Here is a 21,312-nt window from a genome sequence, read left to right as displayed (position 1 = left end):
GGCTGCAGAACTCAAATTCTAGTAAAAAGACCAGACTTAATGGTCTGACTGAGACTTGAGGAACCCTGGAAAGCATGGCCCCTGGATTCTCTATCTGCGCAGAACTAAAACATTTTCCAAGGCCAACTCTTCAGACAGGGATTGGACTGGACTGTGGGACATTAAGTGATACTCATGAGGAGTGTGCCTCTTAGCTCAAGTAGGTACAAGACACCAAACAGGCAGCTTCTGTCCGGAGGTGAGAAGGGAACACAGAGAGGGTTAGGAGCTGATTGAATGGACATGGGGAATCAGGACTGGAAAGGAGGAGTGTGCTGTCACAGTTAGGGGTGAGCAATTAGGGTCACATAACAATATATGTATAAATTTTTGTATGGGAAAATAACTTGAAATGTAAACTTCATTTAAACTACAACAATAAAAATTTTTAAAAAAATGGCAAAATGGCTGGCTTTAATGAGAAAAACATTCACACAAAAAACATTATGACAAATTGAGGAATATTGAACTCATCAATCGGGGCATTTCGTTGAACATTCTGAACCATACAAATGTGAATGAAGCTTTCATTACACAAATAAGCCAGTTCTATAACAATAGATGCTACCATTGTATTTCAGCCATTATGCATAGTGCAGCCAGCTGCATAAAGGAAATGGGAGAATTGGGATTTGTTTTCAATGTTAAATTGTAATGAAAAAAAAATTATTGTTGCTCAGTAATAAACAGGAATGCTGCTTAATGAAAACCTCTATTTGTATTACTGTTGACTTTCTTGTTTCTAATCCAGACATGGGGATAAGGCTGTTCTGTTACTCTTGGTAATCTGGTAGCTCACATAATGCTTAAACTTTGCAAAGGATCATCTTGTTCTTATGTGAAGAGTATCAGAAAAAAATTTTAAATAGGATAGACAAGACATAGTTTAATATAGGAAGAGATTCTGGTAAGATTAGTAGGAACATGCACAGGGCTTATGGCATCCTTTTTTATATTCCTTTATCTTCAGGAAATAAAAATGTATAACAATGAGATATTAACATTTAATATCTTTTCCCTTTTTGGTTAAGGGAGAAAATGATCATCTGTCATTCTAATTTTGAGATTTAAAAAAGTACAGCTTAGTGCAATAAGGTAGCCCAAACAGTTTTATAATAAATGAGTTTATGGTTGCTTTCCCGAAGTCTTACACATAAACATACAAAGAATTTTAGAAATTACTTTTGAAAGTTAGAATGATACTTCTCAAATTTATAATTGTGATTATAATTAAATGTAGTGTAAAATGGAAAATGTATATTAGAACATATGTATTTAAATTTAGTTCTCTGAATTCATTAGTAATTACTCTTAGATTGGTGTACTAAGAAGTTAGAGAAATGTTACTGCAATAAAACAAAATTGACAGATTTATTGCCTTTAAATTATAGCTTTGCTCTCTAGGACTCTATGGTTCCCTTAATTCCTTTTCCATTTTTCAAGTTATCAAGTCTTGACTATACACATGAATAATAAACTGAAGCTGCTCCTTCACTTGAAAACAAAACTGTATTTTATACAAAGATGTTCTGAATGCTAATTTTCTGATTTCATTGTGTACCTTTGAGAAACTGATAAATCAAGACATAGTCTAGACATATACGTAGAATTTTTTAGATGCCTATTCTTTTGATTCTAAGCAAAATTGTCTTTTATGGACATAAATTAAGAACTCATAACAAATTTCTAATGTAACAATTATTTGATCAAGAAATATTTATTATAAGCTTTAAATGCTTAAGTACTAAAAATATCCAAGTTGTACACATTATAAGAAATGAAATAAAACACATTTACTACAGATTTTGGAAATTACTTCCAACATTTAATAGTTCAAGAAATAATTGTATCACTTTCAGTCTGTATATCATAGAAGAAACTCTTTTTGTATTTTATTGGTTGAAATGCCTAATTAAAATGACTTCTAACTGTTGGATAATTTACTAGGCTATGAAATTATTTTGATCATATTGGATTTGGAAACATTTTAAGATTGTACTTGCATCATTCAGTATTAATAAGCAGTGAGAGTTATAAAAACCTGAAACAAGATACTAAATAAATTAATGTGGGCAGCTCAATGTTCTGGAAAGGACACTAGATTCAAAGTGTAAAGACTTTCATTAACTCTTTGTTTAGCTCTTCTCTCTTCAGTCTTTAATCTCTTCTGCCTTTAAAATGTCATAACCCTAGAATGTCTTTCTCTAACTAGATACCGGTAGTCAACTGTTTTTGATTTGCTGGTACTTTGACAAAGGAGAATAGATTCTCTCAAAGTTTCTTTAACCCTAGAATTCTAATAATCTATGATTTGGTGGAAACCATCCTTATTCTTCTAGAGTAGAATGTTCTCTCTCTACTTGATTGTAAATTCTTTAAAGCCAAGGATTAGGTGTTGCTCATCTTGGTGTATTCAGCACTGAGCACAAGGTCTAACACATAGATGGTATTCAATAAGCATTTGTTGTATAAATAATGTGATTACTGGCATAAAAATCAGTTACTCCTAGGTTATTTTTTTCTGACTTATCTAAGTCTAAAACATCTACTTTCCAATTTCAGATTTAAAAGTATTTAATTTTTAGGTTAAGGATAATTGGCTGTTAAAGTTGAGGTCTCAACAAACTAAAAAGCTTTGTCCTAGTGTTTTGTGACCAAAGGAATTCTGGCTATAAATTTTCAGTTGATATGACTGAAACACTATATGCAGTTGCAAGAAGCATTATTTCAGTTACAATAAAAAATTTTCTAACAGTAACACAAATGACCAGATTTGTAATTTTCATAAAAATGAATCAGAGGTAAGGTATTCCATGTAATAGTTTAAAAATTTCCCACCCCTCTTTTTTAATATCTTGACTAGTTTCCAAAGAAATTTATGATCAGCATACTGTCTCTAGTTTTTAGGAAGAAAGTTTCTAGGAAAAAAATCTTTATTCCCGATTGCAGACTGTGTTCCATTTTATTCTTTGCAACCTTTGCTAAAAATCAAAGTGAGACCTGGTTGCAGAATGTGTTCTGTGTTGGAGTCACTATGCAATAATACATTTGCTTGACCCTCCTTAGGACTAGGATTCCATGACTTGTGATTTTTGTGTGCATATCCCAAAGTTTCTCCTACAGCAGCTTTTTCAATCACCTTAGGCAGAAAATGCAAGGCAGGCTGGAGCCTTGAGAAAAGACCATTTCAAGGTTGTAGAGGAGCAAGGTATTTTATAGTTGAAATTATAATAAAAATATAAGAACCATGAGTGCCTTTAAATATTTAAGAAATACAATAGAATACAGAACTTTCATTAGGCAATGTTGCTAGTATAGCAGAAACTAAAATGATGATAGCAAAAAAGTGGGTGATATTCCTAGGAAAAAAAATCTATGAAGAAAAAAACTGCCAGATTTACTAAGATTTTAAGACCCCCTTTTTCATTATTAAGGATACATGTCCGCTAATAAAATAATTGATGCAGACGTCATAAAAATGATGCAACTATCATGAGTCAAAAAGAGTTGAGGGAAAATAATAGCAAACTATCTGTTACAGGTTTTGTTACTTGCAATTTATTTATCAAAAATTAATTTATTGCACACTGTTGTGGTTTGAATTAAAACCAAAAACCCATTGTCATCGAGTCAATTCCAACTCATAGTGATCCTATAGGACAGAGTAGAACTGCCCAGTAGGGTTTCCAAGGAGCAGCTGGTGGATTCCAACTGCCGACCTTTTGGTTAGCAGCCAAGCTCTTAACCACTGCACCATCAGGGCTCCATGGATTGAATTATGTCCCTCAAAAATATATGTTGTAAATCCTAACGTCTATGCCTGTGACTAAAATCCTATTTGGGAATGGGCTGTCTTTGTTATGTTAATGACGCAGGATTAGTGTAGGGTGTATCTTGAGTCAATCTCTTTTGAGACATAAAAAGACACAGAGATTAAACAAGTGAGCAGAGCAGAGATGTGGTAAGATAGATGCCAAGACACATGGAGATCTTTAAGCAGAAGCTGAAGAGACAAGGAGCTTCCTCCAGAGGTGACAGAGACAGAAAGCCTTCCCCTGAATTCAGACTTCTAGCCTCCTAAATTGTGAGAAAATAAATTCCTGTTTGTTAAAGCCATCCACTTGTGGTATTTCTGTTATAGCAGCACTAGATAACTAAGACACACATCTACTTGGTGCAAAGCACCAGGCACTACAGGGATATAAAGTTGCACTAGACTCAGTATTTACAATCCATTGTTTTTCTCTTCTTCATAGAAGAGTCTTTGTTAGGGGTCCTCTAAAATGAGCAATTTGCTTGCAGGTGATTATTTTAGGAAGGAGTTTCAAAGAACACTGGACGGAGGGAAGTGACTGGGACAAGTAAAACAAGGAAGGAGGGAAAGCCAGTCTAAGAATGAGATATAGAGCTGGTCTCTGCTGTGGGTAACTGGGCTTCATCATACAAGTGACCTTCTGGGGAGCCATCTGGAATGTGCCTCAGAATGGTTTGCCTTGCACACAGCCACTTGCCATAGCAGAGGCTGAAGTAATAAGGTAAGGAGAGGATATAAAGCAAGACACAAAAAGTATGTGAAACGTGTATTTCACAAATTTTTCTCATGTGGAGATAAAAAGAGCAGTTATTTATTAAGTATTTATAATGTATAGTCACTATGCTTGCTAGCCACTGGGAAAAAGGAAGAAGGATGTAAAGAAAGGCAAACAAATCGTGGTCCTTGCTGTTTAGGAACTCACAATCTAGGTCAGGTCTGAATTGCAATGGGATCTCAAAGGAGGGAGCGAGTAATGGTGACAAAGTCAAGTAAGCCAACATAGAGGTCACTTTGGTACTATGTTCTTAAGGAAAAATACAAGGTCATCAAGTAGAAGACAAAGAATTGGGAGGAAGCTGATGAAGGTGATTCCAAATCGAAAAAACATGGATTGCAAACCCAGAGGGCTCAAGGGTATGGTTTTTTCAGAGCACTGTGATCTGCTTAGAGGAATTAAATCCAAAGCCTGTACCACAGCCAAACAGAACAGAACATCAGGTGTAGTAGGCACTCAATAAGTATTTGCAATTATTGTTAGTTTAATGAATGAAATTCCTACTCTGCATATTTAGAATTATGCTTTAGAAGAAGTATATTGTTGGCATGGTTGGTATTGTTTCAGATTTATAGGACTTTGAGGTACACCTGGCCTCATCCCAACAATCTAGGTATTTCTACCTGTGCCGAAGTACATTGCTATTTCTTGCATAAATACTAATACATTTTAAAAGCTACTATTTAACAAGCACTTAAAAGTTGTTAGGTGCTGTGCTAAGCAATTTAAGCATTTGATTTGCATATCACAACAACACTATGAGGACTTCTATCCCCTTGGTTCAGCTGAGGAAACTGAGTCGCAGAAGTGCTAATAACTTTCTCCAGGTTGCACAGCTAGTAGGTGGTGTACTTGGTTGCTACAGAATAAGGTCTTCAGAGGTAACTAACACATTCAAATAGAAGTCACAGATTAAGAGTGACTCTTTAATAGTTTTCTTGTGTGCATGTATGTGTGAATGGAGTGTGTAACTCTGTGTGTCTATGGGTGTGATGTCCTCAGAAACATCCAAGAATACAAGCTCCCCTTCTCTTTTGAAATAAAATGGAGTCGATGTGGCTCTGCAATGGTACTCAGTGTTCTTGAATGATGACATTACCTTCCTTATAGTGCTTCTTTTTTTGAGCATTATAATAGAACCTCATTAAAAAGCAGAAACTAAAACAACACACCCGTACCTTAGTTCCCTGTAATAAACATTTTGACAGTGCCAGCTACTTCATCAAGGGCTTTAAGTGATATAAAAGCACACTAAATACAATTCTTACTTTCAAGGAACTTAGACTATTGAAGGAGATGAACATGAGGGTGATAAATTATAAAGCATAGGTAAAAGTGAATGGCTATGGAAGAAAAGAGGAATTGGAAAACTAATTCCAAGCAGAGTTAGATAGTAATTCAAAGAGGCTACGTAGAATGGAAGCACAGAGAATCAGGATAACTGAATTCTAGTCTTAACTTTGCCTTTAACTTAATTAAGCGCATCACTCAACCTCCACGGTCCTCACTTCCTCATCTACAAAACTGAAGGGTTGCGCTAGATGGCCCCCAACACCCCCTAAAAATTCTGACAGGTGCTAACTTTGTGAGTAGGTTGCATTTGAGGCATGCATTGCATTGAAAGATGGGTACTGTTCCAACACGTAGAAATTCAGAAGCCCATCAAGATGAAGGGATAAGTGTGAGCAAATACACAAATGCAGCAAATGCCTGGGCGTGTCTAAGAAAGAGCTTTTCTGCCTAGTGTGACCTAGGCACAGAAAGAGGCAGAGAATAGTCAGTGAGAGGGCTGGAAAGGTAGCTTGGGGAAAGTTGATAAGTCTTGAATTCTACACAAAGTCATTTGGAGTTTATCAAGGTTTTTTAAATAGCCAAAATATAATTGTAAGGATTACAGAATCGTTGAGAATAACTGAAAATCAATCTGGAGCATAAAAAGTAGAGCAATTTAAGTAAATCAGAACTACAGGGCCAGATAATCAGTCTTTACTGCATTTAAAAGGCTAAGAAAATTTTTTAAGGTAAATGGAATATTCAGAAAAAATGTAAAAGATAATCAAAACTTATGAAATTTTTGATCCTTAATACCGAATGAACAAAGCATCAGAATAGCAGAAAAAAGAAAAGCTAGTTTAGGGTAACTGGCTTAACACAAAAGATGTAAAGAATAGAGTTTAATAAACAAGACACTTTGATCACTAAAGTACCAAGTTTTGACACGCAGACACCCTAGACACCCTATATAAAAACTTAAATAATTTCGCACCTACATAGTCATGTATATAATACCTTAAAAACTCTGTCAACTTGCAAAATGTTTGCTGGTTTGCAGTTTCTCCCCCCACCCTCTTTTTTTTTTTTTTTTTACCACACTAGCAGTGTCACAGTGATGACACAGCTGATGGCAGTGACTATTAGTGACCTTAAGAACACAGCTGGCTTCCTATTTTTAATTCTGTAAAACCCTCTTTTCTTCAGCTAGATGATATCTTAATGGTCCACACAAAAAATCTAAGTAGTCGAGTCTATTTGTATTATATGTTTGTGTATATGTTTTACACACCAGAGCCAGCTTTTAACACACGCACACACAGGGTTCAAAAATAATAGCTCATACAGAAACCTCTTTGCAAACCAACTTGGAACGAATAACTGGACCTAGCCCAAGTTCAAAGAGCCATTTAGAGTCATACAAAACTACCTGTATTGACAACACACTTCCAAACAGAGCCACTATATACATATGTAAATTACCTCTGATTTGCTAGGAATAAACAAAAAAATTAACACATTTAGAAGATGTTGTTGTTGAGATGTTGTTGTTGTTGGGTGCTGTTAAGTCAGTTCCAGCTCACAGCAACCTTATGTACAACTGGTCAAAAGACTGCCTGGCCCTATGCTATCCTAACAATCATTGCTATGTTTGAGCCCATTGTTGCAGCCACTGTGACAAAACATCTCTTCGATGGTCTTCCTCTTTTTCGCTGACCCTCTACTTTAGCAAGCATGATGTCCTTCTCCAGGGACTGGTCCATCCTGATAACATGTCCAAAGTATGTGAGATGAAGTCTCACCATCCTTGCTTCTAAGGAGCATTCTGGCTGTTCTTCTTCCAAGACAGATTAGTTTTTTCTTCCGGCAGTCCATGGTATGTTCAATATTCTTTGCCAGCACCACAATTCAAAGGCGTCAATTCTTCTTTGGTCTTCCTTATTCATTGTCCGGCTTTCACATGCATATGAGGCGATTGAAAATACCAGGGCTTGGGTCAGGCACACATTAGTCCTCGAGGTGACATTTTTGCTTTGCCTTCGAAGATAGTGATAAACAACTCAGTCTAAGAGAGTTTATTTCAGTGACTATGAATGGCAGAAAGAGACAGCAGAATTTGTTTCTATTTGGGTGATTACTTATTCTCTTTAGCTCATATCAGAGGTAATAGTCTTGGAGAAATAGTCTTGGAGAGTTTCATCTGGATATTTGCAGATAAAAGTATTTCTCTACAAATAGGCAGATTTCTGGATATGGGTATTAACAGAAGCGAACATATGTTTAAAATCCCTAATGTAGTTGATGCTGAGTAAATATGATGGCATATCATGAACTTTGGCAAATGACTATTCAGTAAGCAGAAAGGGATTCAAGGATGGTGATGTGGCAGAGAAAAAGCTTAGTAGTTGCTAGGAACAAACTGGCATGGAAATAGAAAGGGATGGCATGTTTTTTTTAATCATTCTCCTGGTTGTTTATAACACGAAATACAGAGACTTTCTGTGAAAATAATTAGTTCACATTTCTACACTTTCAAATACTTACTCTATAAAAGATGTTGGAACTTCCTGAAGATGGGTATTCAGGTTTTGTGCAAACAAAAAAATAAAAATCTATGTCATTAGAATAAGTATCTAAATACAGAGTTCCTCTAATTTAATAAAAGTGTACCGATGTGCACTTGTTAGCCTGATTCCTTTTAAAAAAGACAAAGAGGGAAGCGGACTAGCAGGAATTTAAAGCCATGCATTCAATTCTTACTTCCTTTCCCTGAATATGAGTGGAGATGGCTGTGGTAGAGGCTATACAGTAAGCCTTATTCTACCAGACTGAGAGCTGCTTGAGAACTGGACCACGGCATGTGTCTCTCTCTGTATTCCCAGGAAACAGTGACTGGTACAAAAAAAAAAAAAAAGGTGTGCTGAGCAAAAGAAAATGAAAAGCTATGCATTGACAGCCCTACCACACGACAACAATGCTACTCAGGCATTCCTCCACCCCAAAGCCTACAGGAAGAAGACCATCCTGGAGAGTTTACAGCACAAGAACATGCAATATTCACATAAACAAAGCCCTCCTAGAAAGCACTGTGCCCCATGTCTCATAGTACATGAGAAGACATGGTTGGTCTGTGCATCTCCTCCTAAGACCTGGACCATTGATTGCACCAGAAGTAACACAGAACAATATAAGCAGATTATGTCACATGTGCTGAGGCCTGACTCCAGTCACTGCAATCAAAAGTTGTATGTCTCTAGTTCCAAAGCATATCCCACCCCAGTGCTCTTCTGCTCTGCTAATTTCCACCCAGTATCTAGGTAAAATTGAGTGATATTAAAAAAGCTAAGTGTGATCCTAGCCTCAGGACATCCCCTGCACCTGCTGGTAGTGTAAGGGGGTGGATATTGCAAATGAGAGGATTAAACTATCTTTCAAGCAAACGCCTCCCACAGTATATAATGAAACAGGGTTGCACTGTCAATTGGATCTAATCAATGGTGCATAATTTCTCTCAGTCAACTAATGTGCTCTCTATTTTGAATCCACTTTAATCACTCTCTTTTACGTGAAACCTAATTTGGGTGTAAATCATTCACTTCCCATTCAAATATAAGCTTCCTCAGGAAAATCTAAGTCGGGACCAGCTTTCTTTCATGGAGGCAGAGTTAATGTAGCTAAAGTAACTCTACCTAAGATTGCAACAGGAATCTTAACAATATGACTCGAAGCTAGTTTAGTTAAACTTAAGTAATTTAAGGAAATTGCCTAGGCAAGTAATTGGTATTGTACCAAAACTAAATGTTTCACAGTTACATTTGCTCTGGCCTAAAAATAAAAACTGGAGCAATACAAGGGAAAACTGCCAAGACTGAAAATAATATGCAACAGCTGTAAGTAATTGGGAGTGATGATCATAATTAGACAAGATGTAAAATATGTGTTAAAGCCCAGATTGGATCTTCCTGTTGACAACAGGGAGACATCCCAAAGGCCTGGATTCCAGACCTAGCCTCGGCACTCCTGCTCTGTGCCTGAGAGCCCATCCAAAACCAAACTTGGCATTCGGTCAGCTAAAACTACTCTCTAAATGTCATGTAGCATACTGGTTTTTCTTGGGAAAAGAAGAAAAGGAAGAAGTCATAGTCCCTGCCTTCAGGGATCCCACAAAGGAGTGGAGATTGGCCACTTATGTAGCAGTAAATGACATTAAATATAAATCCCCCACAAGAAGCCAACAAGATGCAGAGAATTAACATTTTTGCAAAATAAAATGGAGGATGTATTTTTAAGACCAGAGCAACGCTGATTTAACCAAGTGTATATGAAGAATGAAGTGAAATATGCTTGTTCCATGGAGAACATCTCAAGCTAAACAGCAAGTTCTACGGGGACAGGAATATTTCTGTCTTGTTCAGTAACTCAGAGAGCGCCTGGCATATTGTACACACTGAATTAGTTAAATAAAGGAGTGAATGAGGAGTGTTAATATAAGAGTTGAGGGAGTGCTTATCCTGCCTTAGACACAGTACTGGGTGCTTTACATGGATCAATACATTTAATCTTCACGAAAACTTTTGAGATACTAATCCTTATTTGCAGATGAAGATACTGAACTATAGCAAAGTTAAGAAACTTATCTAGGTTGACCCAATTAAAACGGGATAGAGCAGAATTTGAACCAATGTCATCTGGCACCACAGTTCATACATTACATACATTATATTAAAAAACTGGAATGCCTTTAGCTTTACTGAGAAACTAAGAAGAATGACAAACAGCCTATTTTACTGTTTGCTTTAAATTCTGATCTGTGAAGCTCACCAAAGCCATTACCCTGACAATAACCCATTTCATTCCTTCTTTCTCTTTCTTAAATAAAATGACACCTATGAAAGCATCTCATACCGTGCTAAAGAGCTAGATATTTTCTCTTTTTTGAAATCTTTACTCTTTTTCATCTTCTTCCTTTCTCTTCCCTTTCCTTTCTTCTGTCCTCAGTTTAAACTTCTCCTTTTTTCATTCTTCTCAAAAAAAACCAAACAAACAACTAAATAGGTGGTAGGAAAGACACAAAGCAGTTTCCCCATTACACATTCTGTCTTAAGGGCAAGAAATCACAGGAACAATTACTGAAATGATACATCTTAGCCAAGACAAGGTTTTGAATTAGACAGATACATATTTAGGAATATTTTCTCACATGCAATTCAACAAGCATCTACTGCACACCTCCCGTATGAGATACAGATGCACACACTGTAAGGGGGGAGCTCCATAACTTTAAGGTACTTATAGTCCAGGGGAGAAGAAAATGTAGATGAAATTGATTGTCAGTTTAAAAGGTACTGTTTAGGAAATCAGGTATAAGCAGAAGACTGATGATTCTTATCAGAAAGATTGCAGAGGGTCTCATGGAAGAGGTGGTGTTTTAGATCTTCAAGAATGAGTAGGACTTTGTTAGGTGGAGAGGGGACTAGGAAGAAAAACCATCTAGGCTTAATGATACAGCACGTGTAAATGGCATGGAGTAATGAAAGCATCCCATGTGTTCAAAAAACAATTTGTATCACTGAGGCTAAGAGTGTGTATGAGTCTGGGTAAACTGACTAGAATGAAGGGCTCTGAATGCTGAGCAAAAGCCCTTTGCCTTTACTCAGTAGGCAACTGGGAACCCGTGATGGTTTCGGCTAACATATGCTTCTACTCTTGCCTCCCCAACAATCTACTGTCCACATCACAGCCAAGTGATCTTTTTAAAATGTCAGCTAGCCCCCCTATGCTAAAAAAAAGTTGTCAAGAGCTCGATTGCTAATCAAAAGATTGGCAGTTCGAGTCCACCAGCCACTCCTTGGAAACCCTATTGGGCAGTTCTACTCTGTCCTATAGGGTCACCATGAGTCAGAATCAACTCAACAGCAATGGGTATGGTGTCACTTTGGACTGAAAATGAACTCAAAGCCCTCACTATAGCCCAACTACCTCTCTGATACAGGTCTCATCCACCTAAATTTACTTGGGAAAAACAGCAGTATGATATTCACAGACAACTATAATCATGACAGAAAAGCTACAATACATCTGATCACCCCAGAGGCACAGCTGGGTGACTGCTAAGACATTCAGAACTATACTTTGGGCTATAGGTTCATCTATGCTCACTGTCTTTTGCAGCGAGAGGATGATATCACAAAGCTCTATGCATGGTCTTCCCCTATGTAGTCTACCTAATGATCTCAGGTAGATCTCTCTCCTTGCTCAAAGTGTTGAAGGGAGGTAGTCTAACTCTGTCATAAAATGATAATAATGAGTCTAAAATTAAGGAAAGAAGAAAGACTCAGAAAAATATGAGTAAGGAAAGACAATATTCTTCTGGGAAAATAAGTCAAGGTATTATGTCTCCTCATGTGCTTGCAGTGACAGTGTGGGAAATGGATGTGACCATCTAATCATTAAACAAATATTTATTGAGCATCTACTAAGTACCAGACTCTGTGTTTAGTACCAATTCTAAAAGATACATATAATAAACCTTTGCTTTGAAACATTCTTCGTCTAGTCAGGTGAGATAGGTATATAAACCTGATGGTATCAGTTACTAAGTAATGTGAGGAGTGCTTATTGTGGCATAGGGAATTTTATCAAGACTTTTTTTTCTTTTTAATGGAGATGATACTTGGATGAGTCATGAAGCTAATTACTGATAACTGCTATAAGTTATTTTCTATAATTTCTTAACATCAAATAGCTTGTTGGGATTTAATTTGCCAGGCGAATCTAATTTACACAAATAGTACTCAGACCCCCTAACTTTACAACCATAAGCCCCATAAGCCCTGTGCTCTAAATCAACTTAGTTAACCAGTCACACGTGTGCATGCACACACACACACACACACACACACACACACACACACAACACGTAATAAATGTCAATCAATGGGAATAAGGTTCTAAAAAATGATGGCATACCCAATAGAGGACTACTTTGCAACCATTTTTATAAAAGAGACATAAATGTACTGACGTGTCTATTTTTTTGTAAAATAATAATAATTGTATTTCAATCTGTTTCCTGGATTGCTTACCTGCCTGGCTTCACACTCGGTCTTCTGGACAAACCCTGGCCCATGAATCCTTAGGAAGCCCTCCGATGTTTGTGCATGGAACACTTATGCTTATTGCTGCATATATCCTAATGTTCTGTATTTGACTGTTTATTTGTATCCCCAACTATAATGAAACATTCCTAAGAGAGGGGTTGGGTTTTATTCATCTTTGTCTGTGTGATGCTTAGTTCAGTCCCTGGCTGATAAAAGATGCTCAATATGGAGTCTGAATGATGAACTATAACTTGACATTAGGTATCTGACCCCGTTTCCTTGACTAACTTTACCCTTTGTTTCTGGTCTATTGATTGTCAGTAGTGCTTCTGCGGTCCATTGTCTATAATAATTGAAGGCTAACAATGAGGCAGCCAGTGCCTGGGTATTTAAGGACTAATAGAAGTATAACACTCACAAAGACTAAAAAGCACAGAAATTTGAGGCATCAGTAAAACAAAAAGTGTGCTGTTTAATTGTAAAGTAATATTTAACGTGTATATATATAACTGACATACCTTGTTCACATTTAAGATTATAGAAGGCTGAATGGAAGAAGAGAAGGGCACATTTGGGAAAAAGATGGCATTGAAGGTAGATGACACAAAGGAGTATATATGGTAACATATAGAATTAAGTAACTGAAGGACCATACCTATCTTATTAGCAATTGTGTTCCCAGCATATATATTCCCAGTGTTTGGTACCTAGTTCAGTAAGTATTTGCAGAATGAATGAAGGAATATTAGTAGATTTTTAGTGTTTAGGCAAGTGGCTTGGTTCAGAAGAGACTATTTTGTAGGATAGAAATACTCATTTTAATTCCGAACTATTTATTTATTTAATGGAATTATTTATTCAACAGATATTTCTTGAGTATCTACTATGTACTAGACTTTGCTAGATTCTGGAAACACTAAGATAAATGAGACATGATCTAGGAGAGTTTACTGGTGGGGGAAATAGATATGTAAAAAAATGTTTGCAATGCAGTTTGATAATTGTGTAATAGAGGAATGTATATGGTACCTAATAACACAAAAGGGGTAATTAACGCAGTCTGTTGGAGAAGGGAAGGGGATTTAGGAAAGAATGCCCCCAAAAATGGATTTTAAAGGGAGAATAAGGAGTTTTCAGGGTCCTCAATACTCAGTGCACTTAATGTACTATTTAATTTGTCAGGATAATAAAAATAATTTACCTTTCCATTGTATGCTTAGATTTTAAAATCTATTTTTTATGTATAAAATAATTTTATCTGCTTTTCTTATGAGCAATCCTTTAATATTACATTGGTTTTATTACACTTAAGATTCTTAAGAAACAGTAACAATTCTAAAACAGGAGTCATTGAGAAGCTCAAACACCAATCAAAAATTTATTTATATTTTTAAAAATAAAATACATTTCCAGGTCTTGAACAAGACAAAATAAAGTTTCCTGATCTTAAATTAGAATTCTTTTATATCAGACTTACTTTCTTCATCGTTGTTTTACATTTTTTAAAACTCATTTGGGATGCAAAAAGTAGTTGATTTTGCTCTCTGTTTACTAAAGATTAGTAGCCCAGAACTTGAATCCCACTCACCTGGAATCAACAATTGCACTTGTAATGTCAAGGAAACTTCCCACTGGCTGGGCCAATGCATTCTTCATCCCTTTAATTTATCAGAGGTGTAAACAACAAAACGTATTCTGCTTGTTACATGGAAATACATTCATCTGTGAAAGTTCCATTAAAAACTAACTGCTGGTAATTCAAACTCAGTGCAACGAAAATGACTCCCGGCTTTGGGTTATGGATTTGGGGGGTGGGGGGAATACTACATTTCTTTATTACATTATTCATTTTCTACTAGGAAACAGTTCTTGAAATCCACGTTTTATTAAGAAAAGATAGTTAAACATCTGTCTGTGGTTTTTTTTTTTATTATTATTATTATAAAAGAGAATCAATCTTGAGCAACGCTAAGCATGCCTATGACATACAATTTCCAGAACACAGTATAATTCACATTCAATGAAGCCACTACCTTCTAGTGAAAGGAAGTGTTACCCATTCAGCAGACTCCAACAATATTCTGATCTTGGTAACTCTGTAGATATTCAGTGAAAATTCAACATGACAGTTAGCCAAGTATGACATGAGCTTCTCCATGTATAAAACTGTGTTCTTTCTAATGTATAAATGGAATCATATAATTCCACTGATCCAAATGCTTCAAAATCTCCTTCAGTATAGAAAGCAAAACTCTTTTTTTTCATTACAGTTGAGGTCATTCTACCTGGCTGGAGCTCCACTTTCAATTCCCTCCCCACCAGGCCTCAAACTTCATGGTCCAGCAAGACCCAGCTCTCTCCTTTCCGCATGCCTTTAAATGTGTTATTTGCCCTATCCAAATGACCACCCCGTTCGGTAAAACACTGTTAAACCACTCCTTCCTTGCCCAGGCAGATTTAAATACACAATTTGCTGTGTCACTGCAGTTTGCATATGCAACTCTAATATTCCTAACATTATATTGTACTTGAACATCTTCCCCCTACCCAAAAACACCTGGGAGGAGAGAACCTCTTCTTTCCTTTCCTAGGATTTAGTGCAGTATCTGACTAAAAGTATTTGTAAAAATTATCTACAAATACATGCATGAGTGAATATCATCAACTAATACAAATATGTATATGTATAATGCATGTAAAATGAATATAATGTTAGCTGCTGTTTATTGAGTCCTTAGCATGTGTCTGGCCCAGGGAAATGTGCTGCACAGTCTTCATCTCCAACTCTCACCACAGCCCTGCCAGGTGGATTATATTATTTCCACTTTGCCCTTGAGAAAACTGAACCTCAGTGACGTTAGTCAACCAGGCTACACGTCACACAGCAGAACCAGATGTGAATCTAAGTCTGCCTGACGCTAAAGCCAGTGCTCTTCCCAATACACCCAGCTGCCTTTTAATTATTGTCAAGATGCTAAAATACACAAATTAGATTTTGATTTAATCTTTTCCATTTCTTTTCAGCTCCAAGTACAGCCCAGTATGGAATTACCGGGAGCGCTGACGTTCTTTTCTCCTGCTGGTACCTTGTGTTGACACTGTCCTCTTTCACCAGCATATTCTACCTGAAGAATGCCATTCTACAATAAATTTAAAGACCCATAAAAGGCTTTTAAGGATTCTCTGAAAGTGCTGATGGCTGGATCCAATCTGGTACAGTTTGTTAAAAGCAGCGTGGGATATAATCAGCAGTGCTTACATGGGGATGATCGCCTTCTGTAGAATTGCTCATTATGTAAATACTTTAATTCTACTCTTTTTTTGATTAGCTACATTACCTTGTGAAGCAGTACACATTGTCCTTTTTTTTAAGACGTGAAAGCTCTGAAATTACTTTTAGAGGATATTAATTGTGATTTCATGTTTGTAATCTACAACTTTTCAAAAGCATTCAGTCATGGTCTGCTAGGTTGCAGGCTGTAGTTTACAAAAACGAATATTGCAGTGAATATGTGATTCTTTAAGGCTGCAATACAAGCATTCAGTTCCCTGTTTCAAGAAGAGTCGATCCACATTTACAAAGACGCATTTTTTTTCCTTTTTGATAAAAAAAGCAAATAATTTTGCCTTCAGATCATTTCTTCAAAATATAACACATATCTAGATTTTTCTGCTCGCATGATATTCAGGTTTTCAGGAATGAGCCTTGTAATATAACTGGCTGTGCAGATCTGCTTCTCTTTCCTGTAAGTTCAGCATGGGTGTGCCTTCATATAATAATATTTTTCTCCTCGTCTCCAATGAATATAAAATGTTTGCTAAATGCTGAAATTGGAAGCAAAAATAAACCACAACAATAGAATGAAACTATATCCTATCTCTAAAGAATGAAGAAGCTATTGGACTGTAAAAATCTCTTCCCTCATTACCAGTGGTGTTTGAGAATTTTGACCCACAATAACTCAGTTTTTGTAATGAGAAACAACTTAACATAGCACAGGTAAATTTACCATATGATTTCTTTAGTTGTAGCTCAATGTCACATCCACTTTGGGAAATGATTCCCTTTAAAATGACAGCACAGACCATTCAAGGGATAGCCCAACAATATAGCACCTTTACCTTTCACTATTCCAAACCAAAATCTTTAAGATGGTTTGTTAGAAAGGACACAAAATCCTATCATCTACTATCACATGAGTTGGTAAGTGCTCACAATTTATTTGGTTCTCTGGCCGGTAAGTTAGTATGACAGAGATAGTGCTCCTGTGGACAGGAGGATTTTGCATAGATTCTTTCTGAAAGTATCACTCAGTTGATAGTTTGGAATATATGTTGTACAAAACCATGTTCCAAATTATATTTCAATAAATATTATATGCTGTTATGCAGCAGATTAATCCCTGAAATAACTAATTCTGCAATAAAATGATTCTTTATAGCCATTTCAGCTTAAACAAAGCAAAAAAAAAAAAAAACCCATGCTTTATTTCTTTTTACATGACATATGTAAGATGCAGTCAAATGAAGAAAAGACGCCAGTGGCAAGACTTTCTCAAGAATATATTAATTATTAAATTATTAGATATATTAAATTATTTCTGTTATAAAGAATGAAAATTACATTTTTGAAGAGAAGTACTGTTATTCTAAGAAGTATTATATTACAGGAATAATTCAATGGTTTTACTCTATTAAAGAAAGACCAAATAGCCCTGGTAGCTCAACAGTTAAGTGCTCGGCTGCTACTGGAAAGATTGGTGGTTCAAACCTACTAGCCGCTCCATGGGAGAAAAGACCTGGCAATCTGCTTCTGTAAATAGTACAGCCTAGGAAACCCTATGGGGCAGTTCTACCCTGTCATATATAGTTGCTGTGAGAAGAAAGATCATAGCCTTGAAAGCCATTTTACATATGACAAAGTTATAAATTACTCCTAGAGAGATTTCTGCAAATAGTCCTGTTTTACAAGTCATAAGAAAAACAACAAAACCCTAATAGTAAAATTAGATATAAAAAATTTTACAGAGCTTGTACATATTTAAAACATCTACTATTTTGCCCTGAAAGAGATGGCTTGAAAATTGTGATGTTTTTCAAGTAAAATTTAGACCCAAAGTACACCATAAATCTATTTGAATTAGAAAAATGAATCTTAAAGGGGCATAAATAAACACTTTTTCCACAAAATGGCAATAATGTGGCATAGTACTATTAAATTTACTAACTGTAGTAATTTATTACATTATTTTGACCGATATATTAAAAGCAGGCTTTTTAAACAAGTATGACATTTTAACTTTGATTATTATTATTTTTTTTAATATTTTTTGTGGAATTGGTGAGTAAACTACAAAATGTTCTTTTGGTATTGCAGCTTTAAAGTGGTACACTCCATAATAATCTACTTACTAGAAATAGTGGTGCTACCACAGAAGTGTTAACCATCAGTACCATTGTTTGGGAGAAAGAAACAGATCAAGAATGCACATTATACAGTGACCGCTTTCCTAGAGTTAAAAAATACCTCCTCTTTGTAAGGTTTGTAGGGTAAATGTGAGGTAAATTGAGGTATAACTATGGATGAACCAAATAATTAGTTCAAAGTGTTGTTATGATTCCGAATTTGTGGAGTCTGGTGTTTTTTCCATAGAATGTGACAGAAGTACAGTCATAGCTCAGTAGCTATATGTATTTGCCTTTATGTTAGAAGAGACTTTCTTGAGTGACATTTTTAAATAGGGGAGGTATTCACTATGTTTTTCTGTATCACAGCAGCATTCCTAGTCCTTAGGGCCCTGGACGGAGTGAAATCATGAGTATTTATGAGTTCAATATTGTTCAAATAAGGCTACAGTATTTGCTTTTTGTGTGAATGTATTGCATATAATGTTCACGTAGATGATTTTACATTTATGGACATATGAAATGTCTGATTACTCCATTTATCAGCCCTGACTGTACAAGATTGTTACAATTTCAGAATAGCAGTTTTATAAAATTGATTTATCTTTTGATCTATAACAATTTTTTTTTCTAGCCATTCATTTCAGCATTATATGTTCCACAAGTTCCATTTGTGGAACTCCTTTTGTTGCCCCTGAATTTTTTTAAGAAAGGAAGAAATAAAAATGATGAGCAGTTGAGAGGACAGTGTAAAATAAAAACGAGAGAAACAGAAAGAAGGTAAAGGGGAGAAAAAAGCAAGGAAGAAAGGAAAGAAGGAAAGGAAGGAGGGAGGGGAGGGAAGGAGAAGGGAGGAAGGACTGGTTGGAAGAAGGTCGTTAACTTATTCATTTGCATTCTTGGTTTAACTGCAAGTGATGTAATTCTGTTTTACGATGATCCCATTCTCCCATTCGAAACATATGTCCTGTTACACCATTAAGCTCCTATTATGCAGTAATTGTATTATGAAAAGCACTGCCCAAATTGTAGTTTTGTATTTTCGATTTTGGGGGCTTTTTTTGTGACACTAAAAGATTTGAAAGAGACAATTTCAAACTGAAAGCCATTTTTTGAGGGGTTATAACTTAATTGAAAAATTAATGATTCATCATAACATTTAAACTATATCTAGAAAGTAGACTAGAGAACTGAGAAAATCACCCAGATAATTCAGGACAAATATATATATATAAATACCCCTATGTGTAGAGTTTGAAAACTCTGAGAAACTGAATTAGCAAAACCAATTATCTATATTGATCAAACTTACTGAGTAATTGTTAATTTATCTGTTGTGCTTAGCTTTGTGACACAGCCAAAAGTTACCTATTTAATCTTTTCAATAAAAATTGTTTGTTTGTTTTATTTTGAAATCCAGAAATGATTTAAAAAAAGGTCAGGTTTTTAACTATTTATTGAAGTATGTGGATGTACAGTATTTCAATAGATATGAATATGAATAAATGGTATGCCTTAAGATCCTTTGAATATGTATTTACTTTAAAGACTGGAAAAAAAAAAGATCTTCCTGTCTTTTAGTAAAACATCCATATTTCATAATCTGATGTAAAACATGTTGTACTGTTTCCAATAGGTGAATATAAAGTCAGTTTATCAATTAAAATACGTATTTGACTCATTTTAAAAGGCTATTAGTTTAAGAGAAAAAGGAAACAAGATTTTAAACATATTTCTGCCATTCTCTTCTTCATTTTATGTCGTACCCACTGTACCACATTCACAACTTTCAGATACTCCAAAGAAATACTAGGTGAAAAGTTTAGATGCTACAGTTCCATAGGGGTCCACATTGTGTAATTTCTCTGTGTTGCTGGTTCCCCAAAGGTCTGACAATCTGAACTATATCTAGCCTAAAAAATAATTTTCTGGAGAGATTTTATCAATTATTCAGAACTTTAACTTGTTGGGATGCAGCAGAGTTAGCATCAGAGACTAATGATAAAATCCTGATGGTTTTACAGCCTAAGCAACTGAAAACCCAAATGCCTGTAGAAGCCAGGTGGATAGCATAATTTTGTAAGACAGCTGGGTATAAAAACAACAGGGAGTATATATTCCACCTCAAGGCACTCAAATACATTTCCTTAAATATGCCTGCTTTCAAACAAAATACGTGATTTGGCTAAGAGCCCTTAGTTTGTGACTACTACAATTTACAAATGAGACCACATGTAATGAATGATTGAAGTCTTTTTCTTCAAATCAGGCCCCTATAATAGTTAACCAAATAGAAGGTAACAATGTAGTAAATAAAACAAAACAACAAACTATGAAAAAGATCTATGGTTGACTTCATAAACTATTCTGAAACATGGGTGTCTTTGCTATTCTGGAAGACCACATATACCAAAACTTTCCCTACCAACAAATGAAAACACACTAATAAATGTCTGACTACCCCATTGTGTCAATACAGTATTTCCTTTTTTTTTTTCCAACTTCTGTCCTGCACTCAATCATGTTATGGAAACACTGAAAGCTAGCATGTGAAGCAGAGCTGTTTTCCCCCCCCCCCCGAATATAATAGGTTAAAACACAGATACTTCAAAGCCACATCCAGGGCTCAGAAAATAATTGCCTGATGGGCAGATATATATAAGTAAGAATTTTAAGAGAAAAGTTTTGACAATAATTCATGCAAGATAGTGAAATGTGATCCACACACCTGAGAGTCAGTGTACTCCATCTGGGCTTCCCAAGAAGCATACGCCTTCACATTCACATGAACTTTTTTCCATAATAATTCCAAACTTATTGAAAATATTTAGGAATTGATTATCTCAGTGGTAGGAGAATAAATTGGCAAGTAAATCAAATCCAGGCTTCCTGGAAAGAAAGGAGGA

General features: G+C 35.7%; 1 protein-coding gene across 2 annotated transcripts in view; it reads left to right on the top strand.

Moving 5' to 3' along the window:
- NEGR1 (neuronal growth regulator 1) overlaps positions 1–17,460 on the top strand; it is a 1,035,705-nt gene extending 1,018,245 nt beyond the window's left edge. The window contains exon 7 of one of the 2 annotated variants that reach the window (XM_004369060.1): positions 16,025–17,460. In XM_004369060.1, the coding sequence (XP_004369117.1) occupies positions 16,025–16,149 (125 nt within the window). In that variant the 3' untranslated portion in view covers positions 16,150–17,460. The remainder of the gene's footprint in view (positions 1–16,024) is intronic. The other variant, XM_012555400.1, reaches the window with a different exon arrangement.
- The last annotated feature ends 3,852 nt before the right edge of the window (positions 17,461–21,312 follow it).

The sequence above is a fragment of the Trichechus manatus genome, unplaced genomic scaffold (assembly GCF_000243295.1).
Source record: "Trichechus manatus latirostris isolate Lorelei unplaced genomic scaffold, TriManLat1.0 scaffold00003, whole genome shotgun sequence".
In the NCBI taxonomy this organism is placed as follows: Eukaryota; Metazoa; Chordata; class Mammalia; order Sirenia; family Trichechidae; genus Trichechus; species Trichechus manatus.
This window is presented reverse-complemented; position numbering and strand designations above follow the sequence as displayed.